The sequence below is a fragment of the Poecilia latipinna genome, unplaced genomic scaffold (assembly GCF_001443285.1).
Source record: "Poecilia latipinna isolate Pla-1442-1.1 unplaced genomic scaffold, P_latipinna-1.0 Scaffold1127, whole genome shotgun sequence".
Taxonomy (NCBI): domain Eukaryota; kingdom Metazoa; phylum Chordata; class Actinopteri; order Cyprinodontiformes; family Poeciliidae; genus Poecilia; species Poecilia latipinna.
Window position 1 is genome coordinate 198,123 of NW_015113743.1, and position 11,091 is coordinate 209,213.

General features: G+C 37.3%; 1 protein-coding gene across 1 annotated transcript in view; it reads left to right on the plus strand.

Moving 5' to 3' along the window:
* Positions 1–11,085, plus strand: part of pdlim4 (PDZ and LIM domain 4) — a 44,645-nt gene extending 33,560 nt beyond the window's left edge. Inside the window, exons 5-7 of the mRNA XM_015052720.1 lie at positions 1,247–1,404; positions 7,035–7,173; positions 10,708–11,085. Coding sequence (XP_014908206.1) covers positions 1,247–1,404; positions 7,035–7,173; positions 10,708–10,912 — 502 coding nt within the window. The 3' untranslated portion in view covers positions 10,913–11,085. The remainder of the gene's footprint in view (positions 1–1,246; positions 1,405–7,034; positions 7,174–10,707) is intronic.
* Positions 11,086–11,091: the final 6 nt, after the last annotated feature.

An 11,091-nucleotide genomic window follows, 5' to 3' on the forward strand; every position in this document is an offset into this window, starting at 1 on the left:
AAGGAGTCTGGAGACAAACGTGCCGTTAAGTGTGTCTGGTCTGCACACATCTGTCAGCAGCTCAGCTCATCATCTTCCTAAAGCTTGAAGCTTTCAATCTGGATGAATGAGCAAGCACAGGCATGGCATGGAGCGGCTGATAATCCCAGAGTAATCCCAGCATAAGGAATCACATCTAGAGAAAAGGAAACAGCTGTTCTGGTGCATCCATTCTGATTTTATAAAACCGTTTTTCCACTCTTGCGTTGGTGATTTTTTTCCCTTTTATATTCTTTGTTTTTTCTTAGTTCATTGTTGTATATTTAACCTAAATCCAGTGTTAAAAATATTTGTTCACACCTGATTATTCAGAGCATAAACAGGAGCGTGGCTGGTGACCACGTCAGTTTGTGCTGACGCTGATGTTTCCAACCCTGTGACTAAAGTTGATTAAGAATCAATGTGACCCAAACAAGGATCAAAACTTTAATTAATAAGGTTATATTATAGAATCTTATGAAAAAGAGATAAATCAATTTAGTTATTGATGATTGTTTGTCAATCACCTAATTTTACCAAAACATTTTGCTTTGTAGAAAAACAGCCCAATAAGTTTTAAGTTCCCAAGAAATGATTTAAATATCAAAAAATATTATTCCTGGCTGATACAGTTATAGACTTATTTATTTAAATATTGCCTCCAAATGCAACTTGAATGCAAGAGACGAAAACCATTAAACAATAATGTGCTGCTGTTTCTTTGGAAGTAATAAACATTTGCATCTACCTTTTATCTGATTTTAACAAAACTCAAAATACATTTTTTCAACAGCATTCTGTTTCTTGATACATTTACAGACTCAATGCAGTTTTGATAAAGATTCAAGTTTTTCAGCACATAACAACCTGGCTGATTGGTTGGTGCGTCACTAACCAGACTCTTCAAATTAACATTACACACATTTGATGTAACTGCAGGTTGTGCAGTGAGTGACAGCATGTGACTCAGGTTGACCACTGGATAATGTTAATGTGGGATCTACACTTTAAGTAAATTGTTTCTTTATTAGCTGTGTTTTGTTCATATAAAAATAATGCTGCATAATCAGCATTGTGTGTGTAAACCAGAATCTGTAGAGATTTATTCTTTCCTCCTTCATCCGTTGCTAAACACATGCTGTTCTTCACCCTTCTTCACTCCTAATCGTCATCTGTTGGCTGCTTTGCAAAAGCTTTTACTGAGTCATGCTTCTTATGTGGTTTTCAGTCCAGAGCCTCCTCCGCAGTCCCCAGTGAGTCGTAATGGTTTCGACCCCCAGTCAGATGTCTACAAGATGCTTCAGGACTACGAAGAGCCCGTCTCTGCGCCCAAACAGTCTGGCTCCTTCAAATACCTGCAGGAGATCCTGGACGCTGAGGACGGAGGTACGGCCTCGTGTGTTTGTGTCTGATATTTAAGCAACAAATGGAATCAATCCAAACCTTTGCAGAAATATCAGCATAATCCAAACATTTACAAAGTCTTCTGATTGTTGAATAGTGGAATTGTAGGTTGAGTTATGCTCCGTTGAAGTGTTTTACTGTCTATGCAGAAGTGTCAGGAAATGGTTCAGAATGACAAACAGAATGTTAGAAAGTTGTACATTTTAATTTGTGGCTTTGTCAAGCTTAAAAAGATACATGTAAAAAAAATCAGCACAACTTTACCACCAGCTGTCACAATACAGTTATGTTTACTTCAAAGTAGGCATGAAATAAGCATTGAGTTCTGCTCACATACATCAATGCATTTCTTCCAAACAGTCACATAAACACAAGGCGTTTGGGAATAAATAGTTCCTGCTTTGCAGATGTGACTTGTGATTCTCGCTCAGGGAACCTCTGACTGTTTGAAGCTCCTCTATCTAGTGGCATAGTTTTCCTTTTATAGAAAAACACTGACAACCAAGTTAAAAGACAGATAGGAAGGAGGAGAGACAGAGAGAATAACCGAAAGAAAAGCAAAGACAAAAGGAAAGAGAAAGCCTAACTGTTTTAAAATAGATCTTGACTCGAAGAAAGTCCGGAGGAGGGAAGTTTTGGTAAAGCAATTTAGAGCAAAAACAACTTCACAGAAGACAATAAAAGTGAGAAATACGGCTTTCCTGTCCGACTACTTGGCATTCTTTCATTTGAGGAGGAGTCATGTGATTCTGACAGCAGCAGCAGAAAGTTAATCCCTGGAACTAAAACCTTCTCTTCATGTTTACCACTGAAGCTGGACAAAAGTTTAGGGAGTGGGAGAGGTAATTATAACTTAGTGTGTATTTATACAACAATAAAATATATTCATCATTAATGTTCCTCTTAGAATCTAACATAAAAGGAACCTTTATAAAAGTGTTTGGACTGAGTGGAGTTTGTAACTTTTAGCTGCATCAGTAAACTTCTCAGCCGCTAAGTAAATATCATTTTTATATTTTCTAGTAGAAAGTATCACAAAAACCTTTTGATTTTTGTTTTAAAGATGAGAATCTAAGTCATACCCCAAACTCAAGACTATTTTTTTTTATTTTGAGTAGGATTTTCGATTTTGTTGTAAGTTAAATATAATATTTATTGAAGTTGCAGCTTGCAAAACAAAACAAAGTATTTTGCTAATTAAAATGCATAAAGAAGAAAAGTATTTGTAAATGTAAGTAAAATGAACAAACAAAATAATGTAAAAGGGCAGAAAACGTTTATGGTATGTGTGTGTGTGTGTGTGTATGTATATATATAAATAAATAAATTCATACCTGAGATGAACATCAACACGTTACTCGTAAACGATGCTCGTTCTCACATTGTTACTGTTTAGCAGGGAAACAGGACATCATGGATTATAGTTACTGGTTCCTCCACATTCTGATCAACGGTCACTTTTTGTTGAACCAAAACACAAGCAGGAAGCAGGTAATATAATAAATGTTTACTGACAATGAAGGATAATGAAGTACTCTTCAAGACATGAGGTGATGGTAACAGAGGAGCGGTTACTGAACAGGAAGGACTGTTTAACTGAAGAGAAAAAACTGCAAGGAGAAACATGGAAAACACAAGGATCAGTGGAACTACAGCTGAATACAAGCAAGAAATACTTCAGAAAATGACAAAGCTAAACCAAAACACTCATGACTTAAACATGAAAGTATAAATTACAAACATGCTTCACTTACATTTATTTGAGATACTTTTGAAGAGTACATTTGTTTACATTTTTTTAAATATTTTTTATTCTAATGCATTTTTTTGTTCAGTCTTTTTCCCACAGATTTAGTATCAAGCAATCTTTGTTTTTTTTTTTTTTCTTCTGTATTAGATTCTGTCACAACATTTCAGGCTGTAGCTTTGAAGTGAGAGTTGACAGGATAATTCAAAGCACCAGAAACAAAGTAAAGTGCTCCCGCAGTGAGGCCCGGGGCAAAGCCAAACCGCACAGCTTCTCTAATTTATCACCTTCATAACACTTAGTGGACCACAAAAAACAAGAGCTGAAGAAGGAGACAAATGCTAACGACAGATGAAAGCGACTGGAGGCAGAGAGAATCTAATGCCACTGATGAACTTTACAGATTAAAAGCCGCCTCTCTTGTCTGCTGTCTTTCAGCTTGGGGAATGAAGGGTTGACTGACACTTAAAGCCCTTCAAGATGCTTCAAGTTTACAGAGACCCTTTTAAAAGCTGCATGTCTCTTTGTTACTTTGGTGCCTTTAAATCTGAAATCTAACCACAGATGTTTCACATCTTTTTTTTTTTTTTTTTTTTTAAAAATGGTTCCCCTCATCCAGTTTTGCCAAACTGTGTTGACATGTGACTAGTTGAACAGCGCTTTACTTTATTATTGAGCTTTTAAATCTCTCTAGCTGGTTGCCGTCTGAAGGCGTGAGCTCCTGCAGAGGTCATGTTGTGTTTAAGGGGCTTTTAGAGGAAAAGCAAACAACAGTGACAGTTGGCCAGAAATCCTCCAGACTCTGACCCGGTTTACTAGAAATAATAGTCGAGCTGCTGTTATAATAAATATTCTGTCGCTAAAGCCGACATGGAATTTTTACAATAAGAAAACAGTTTAACAGAAACTCGTATTTTTGCGATAAAATTCTTTTTCCTGAAATTTATCTTGGTTTTCTGTAACATTTTAGAAAATCAATTGCAAACTAAATGTTTTCTGCATATTTTTTCACAAATTCATGTTGCTATTGCAGTAATGCAGTAACATATTTATCTTTCATAGACATTGAGAAGGAAAGCCATCAGGCTATATTTATACTAATATTACATTGTAACCATTAATGGAATATATTTAAGCCCAAGATTCTTTGTACACCTGGTATATTTATATAAAATTGAATCTTTTAATTTTGCTAACATATTTCTACTGTCAGTAATAATAATGCTTTGGAGCGGTGCAGTCCAGACTTCAGTCCAGTGGAGACTCTGCAAAGATTAGGGTGTTGGCAAGGAGAGCTCAAATACTCTCAGATTTTATTTTGCCAAATTGCCTTTGGAAACTTGCAGAAAGCTGGTCAGCAATTATAAGCAGAGTTCAGTTGCATTAATAAGTACATTATTTCAATGTTTATTGTTTATAACTAGCTTTGCTGTAAAATAACAAACCACTTTGATACATAAAGCCATACATGGTGAACAGATGTATTCATAAATGCATCTATTGTTGTCTTCATGTGGCTGAAAAGTGGCTGGGATTGTTTACATGAGCTTTAATTTCAACATCATTATGTGGCCTAAATTTGGATATCAAAAGTCTGATGTTTTGCAAAATATTTGTTTAAGTCTGTTAAAGAAAGTGAGGTGTGTGTTGTGAGCAGAGCAAATCAGATTCTGTGAATCAGGCTACTGTATGCGGGTCCACCATCGGAATATAAAACTCAAGCAAGACTAAACAAGCCCTCACTAATTGCACTTTCTGCATTCATGTGTGTGTGCGTGCGTGTGTGTGGTTGGAAACCCTTTATTAGTCAGCCTACTTAATAGAAAGTCACTCTATAGTTGTGCAGCACATAATTTTTTTTTCCATTCCAGTTCTTCATTACATTATAGAGATACTAAAGCCACATTTAATAGTGAATGTGGCTCAGTCAGTAGTTCAGTCACATGTCTGCAGTTAGTGAGGAATAAGAGGTGCTTGAAGCCCAGCTCCAGATGAGGGCTGATTAAACTGTGGTTAGTGTTCATCATACCAGCCCGGTTGGCTTGAATATCCTGTCCTGGCACATCATCAGTGATGTTGATCAGTCACACTATGAACTCCTCTGATCTGCTTTACTGCACTTTAAACGACCAAAGTAGCTCAGACATCCAGCGTGAAGCACGCCACATTCATACCCACTAAGCAGGCATAACTAAACACCTGATGATCTAAGCTGACAGCTCTTCATAAAACTCACCATCTGTGGGAACTCATCTACACCCACCATGATTATCACCCCTATCGCTTATGCGTCATTACTTTAACAGATTGTAACAAGATTTGGATTTGAAGTCAATAAAAATGTGAAGAATCTGACTCCGACTGCTCCTGCCAGTACAATAATTGTAATTCACAAATCATGTGATTGTTGCATAATGATATGATGATTAAATTGTGGCTTTTTGCGGCATTGGTTGTTTTCCCTTCATCAGTCGGCTTTGACTGGTGAAATCTTACCAGGAAATGCTGCTGCAGAAACATGAACAGAGAACACAGGAAAGTCCTGGGGAGGAAAAAACTTAGTAAGAGGAAGAAAAGGAAAATTCAAGACAGTGATGTAAGCTGAAGACGAAAGCAGAGAACAAGGAATGTTTATTTATTTCAATACTTTTCTTTTATTGTGCTGTGAAACGGAGCGCAGTGCTGTGCCTACACTTGCAGTGGCAGCACGTCATCCTGGTCTCATGTTTCAACTTGATCAAAACCAAACTGCATACAGTGGCTTTACATTTTTAGAAAAAGAACTGTAATACTTTATTATTTAGCGATCCAGGTTAATCTGACGTCATTAACTTTCAAGTGGTTTGTTTGAATGAAAAAGCTTAACCTATTCCTAAACTTTCACCACTCCTCCACTAAACCAAACAAATCATAAATATTACTCTTCTAAAAGCTCTCATATAAATGTTTTTGCACATTTTTCCAACATTTGCAGAGGGCATCGGTTCTTATTAGGAGGATTTCTCTGTCTGTTGGTCATTTTGCAGCAAAGCTCCATAAAGAACAAAAACGTCTCACTGAAAAACAAATTAACTCATCAGTGAATTATAATTTTTGACAATTCCAGTTTCTGATGTTCATTATAGGATATTCATAACGATAAATTCCACCAGATAATAAGATGATGCCGTTCAGTTTAGTCAGTAGCATGTCAGTAGGAATTGGAGGTTACAACACCTGAAAGTAATGTTGAAACATCATTTTGGTTCAATGCATTTATCACATATCTTGTATAAACTGCAATAGTAATTTATGGTACCAAAGTAATAATTTGTGAAATCTTAATCTCCTGTCATACCTCATCTGTTTCCAAGTTTCTGTTGCTACAGATGCAGTCAAGTAAAAAACAGAAAACAATATTCATCTTGCCAAGTTACACAATATTTGTAGCAACTTGTTATAGAGAAACCTGTATCCTTTCTTACAGTAATTAACTCGTTTTCAAACGTTATTTATTACCTGACAGCATGAGAAATTAATCTTCCTGCATTACACGGAACTGATGGTCACAATTTTCAGATCATTTTGAGAAGTTGCAGGAACTTTCCGTCTAGTTCAAACATGCATGGAAAATATTTGAATGAATGTCTGAAAGCCATTCATCTCACTGATAAAATAAGCAGAATCAGAAATCCATTTATCATCAAATCACATTAAGCAAAGCAAACACAACCTGTGTGTAAGATAAACATTTAGCAGAGACCTACAGAGAAAGTGTTGATGTTGGAAAACTGTTCCATGTTTATGTGTGAGAGTCTTGCTTGTAAGATGTCTGACAGCTGAATATTTTTGGGTTAAAGTTACGTTTATTGTTTTGTTGCAACAGGTTTGTCACCAACAGAAAGAATGAGAAGCTTAAGATCTCCGGTCAGGTCACCCATACCAAAGCTGGGCAGCCCGATCCCCAGCCCCATGCCTGGTCTGCAGAAGCTCCCCCAGTGCTCACGCTGCTGCAACGGCATCGTGTAAGTACTTTAAGTTCAATACACAAAGACATTGTAATACTTTTTCCAACTCAACAGAAAAAGTGTGTAATGAATTGCATGGTTTAGATATAAGCGTATGACTGCTGAAATGCTTACACTGCATCTGGAAATCGTATATCTTCTGCCTGTTTTGTCACGTCGCCTACAGTCGTAAAGTTTTAAGACCCACACCATGCTAGGTGAGTCAAGGTTTTACTCTGGCTGGAATCAGAGAGGTTAACTCGCACCATTCGACCTGCACCAACCAGCCATTATTTCTCAGAAAGTTTATTTTAATGATTAATCAAAGACACACTCCACACCCAGCGTCACATAGCTGCATGGTTAGACGTAGGTACACAGATGCACACAGTCTGTTTGCCAAAGTTCCCACCAGCACCGGTAACCCGCATAAAAGCTGCCACAGGTAGGCAGTGATGTCATCCGCTTTACACTGACAGGAACACATTGGGGGGCTTGCAGGCAGGAACAGCCTATTATGACCTCTGAGCATTTTACAGCGTTTTGGAGCATGTATAGAGCTTTGTGACGAGAGGTTTTACAGTCAAGCATGACTGGTTTCATTGTGGTTAAAAAAGAAGCAGGATTTTGTTTTAATGATCACTGTGCTGCAGTCCAGAACTAAAACATTAAGCTGCTGTCACAGTCTGTCTCATTTTGGCATTTCTCTATGCATGTTTAATGCTCATCTAAAAGTAAGGGGATTATTTTGTGAAAAATTAGGTCTTGTCGTTTTTATAAAGTATATGTGCTGCATGTGATTTGGCCACGTTCTGCATGTTGCCGTGTGCTTTGACAGCACCATGTGTTTTAATTCTGCTTCCTGCCTAGTGATTGCCTCACCGTCTTCTCTGTCTAAACATTTATGGTCTGTGAGGATGAATCTCAATATATTACACTACCATGGCAACGTATTAAACTTACTACTGCATTTTTCCTGCTACTGAAGTTTTTATTCATAGACTTGGATAGAGCAATCAGTGAACAGCTTTATTCTTTAGCAATGGTTTATTGTTACAGTGGATGATAATAATGACTTTAAACTCTGCATTCTTTCACATGACTGAGTGGGTCATCCCACAGTCTTTCTGTATTAATGTCATTTTATGGTCTTGGTCTTATGAAAATCCAAATTCTTTGAAAAACTGACAGGATTTGCATTAGTTTTAGGCCGTAATGAATTTTACAGAAAAACCCTAAAAACATATAACAGAAGCGTACAGGATTTTCCCTTTTTAACTGAATTACTGAAACTTGGTGGTATTCTGATGTATTGATATATACTTGTGCATATCAGTAAATGTGTTGTAGTTAAATTAATCAGAAAATTGGCTGGACGGCAAACATGTTGTAGATCTGTCAAGCATCTGGCGTGTCTGAGTGAAGGAATCTTCATGAGTGCAGATAGAGTGTCTGCAGAAGTTGGCATGAGAGTTACTAACATTAATATTGAGACAGGATTTTTAAATTAATCCTTAACATCTGAAGTGGAGAAAGTCAGTCATTTTTACTTAGAACTATGTGAGTTCTAAGTAACAGAACTTGTTTTTAAAGTTCTGTGACTCTTAAAAAGAAAACTCTGTTTTTGTGTGGTACCACAGACCTCTGTAATATCTCGGTCAGTAAATAGTGTGACTAGAGTTTTATTCAGAGCAGCACATAAACTATTTGGGCAGCCAGTTTTCTCGTTAATAGTTTGCCTCAAGAATCTGTTTTGCTACATTCCATTTGAGCCGTAAAGTTGGTTTTCCTGTTGCATCTCTTATAAACAAAGTTTCATTAGAGATTAAATGCATAAAAGTCACAGAAACCCATGTTAATGAGCTTCTTTGCCTAATAAGAGTTGGTCCTTTATTGAATACAACAATTAGCAAATCCATCTGTTTTTAGCTTGCAGCTGGAGCCTGATGAAGTTGGCTTTAATTTAATCACTGTGATCCCAGCTGTGACTTCCAAGGCAAATGGAGCCAGTTTCCAGGCGTGACAGCTCTGGTCCTTCTGCATATAAACACACTCATAATGTGTCCTTTGATACGTGATAACATGTGGGACACATATATTCAAATAAGCAAAGGGCTATAAGTGGCTGTAAAAAAAGATAATGTCTGATTTGTATAGATATTGTTTAAATAAACAACTGTGTCACTGGACAGTTCATCATAACTCATTACCTTTTAAAGTGTTAATGTGATGATGTCATCTCCCTGAAGCAACACAAGCTTTTTGAAAACTTTTTTGTTTGCATATGAATTGCACCACTCCACAATTATGACTGCATTTAAAAAAGGAAAACTGTAATATTCTGAAATTAAAAATAAAAGATGTAGATGTGGCACAATGAGGCTCAAGGTGAGTAAAGTCTGAAATGAATTTATATTGTGCTTACGTAGTTATCAAAGCATCAGCAGACACCCATAGACACTGAGGCTCTCAGAAGGTACAGACACACCCTTGGGAATAAAAAGAACTATGATAAATCATTTTGAAACTGTTTCCATGTATGACATCACATTTAAATCCTGTGCAATTCAACTGAAAAACAAACACATCTGTCTAAAAAAACCTGGTTACATAAGAGTGCACACCTTTAAATGAATGCTTTGTCAAACATCTTGTGATTCATTTTAACGTTCAGTCTTGTTCGGTAAAATTCTGTCAGCATTTTTCAGTAATTAGATGAGCCCCAGATTCTCTTGTTGGATCCAAAACATCATTTTCCCTCTTATGAAGTTAGAATTATGTGTATTTCTGTGCATGTTTGGACTCAGTGATGCTGCAAATGAAATCTCTCTTCATCTTCAGCTTTCTAGCAGAGGCTTAAAGGTTTTGGGTCAAAACTGACTGATATTCAAAGCTTACATCCGACTCTAGCAAAAGTAATATGAAAGCATGATGCTGCCACCGCCATGTTTGGCAATTTCCAAAAACATTTTTGTTTCATTATACCATAAAAATACTTTGTCAAGATTTTGTACCCTTTTCCTGACTGGTACTGTTTTACAGTTGAATTTGACATGTCTTTACAAAGTGGAGTGTTTGAAAAAGATTGAAAATGTGGAAGATTCAGAAAAATCCAACTAATAAAGATTAACTTTATTTCAGGTTATTCAGACGGCAGGTGTGACATTTACCAGACTGATGAGTCGCATGCTTCTAGTTCATGGTGCGAACATTTAGCACCCAGATCATTGCACCTTCTTCTTTTTTCTTTAATTTTTTATATTAAAAGATTGTTTTCAGTTCAGTGGTGCAAAATAAACACCTCACCATATTCTGAAAAGGTTTTAAAACTATCAGTTCTAATTATTCAGCAGATCAAATGTGAACATTTGACCAGGATTTATCTTCACTATGTAGGTTTCAGATACTAAACACTGACAGACTTTCATGCTGTAATTAAGTGAGTTAGCATGAGCTACGTATGTTTGATGAAAGGAAAAGCATCTCAGCCACTATGGTTATATTTCTAGAAAGAAGAGAAAATGCTCTAACCATTTTTTTATTTTTGCGCAGTGGCACAATCGTAAAGGCCCGGGACAAACTCTACCACCCAGACTGCTTCATGTGTGACGACTGCGGCATCAACCTGAAGCAGAGAGGCTACTTCTTCATTGAGGACAGTCTGTACTGCGAGACCCACGCCAAGGCCCGCGTCCAGCCGCCTGAGGGCTACGACGTGGTCGCCGTGTATCCTAACTCCAAGGTGGAGCTGGTCTAAGAGGACGAGACTGGCTTCATCTGTAGCAGAAACGGGGAAACCAAAATCTAGTGGAGTGAGGAGCTGAGCGTCGTCACCAGCTGTGATCAGGCTCTGTCGCGTAGGACTGCTGATCTTGGATCAGTTTCGCCTCCCTTGGTGGGGGGGAGTGGTGTGAAATTTCCATGATCCCAGATCAG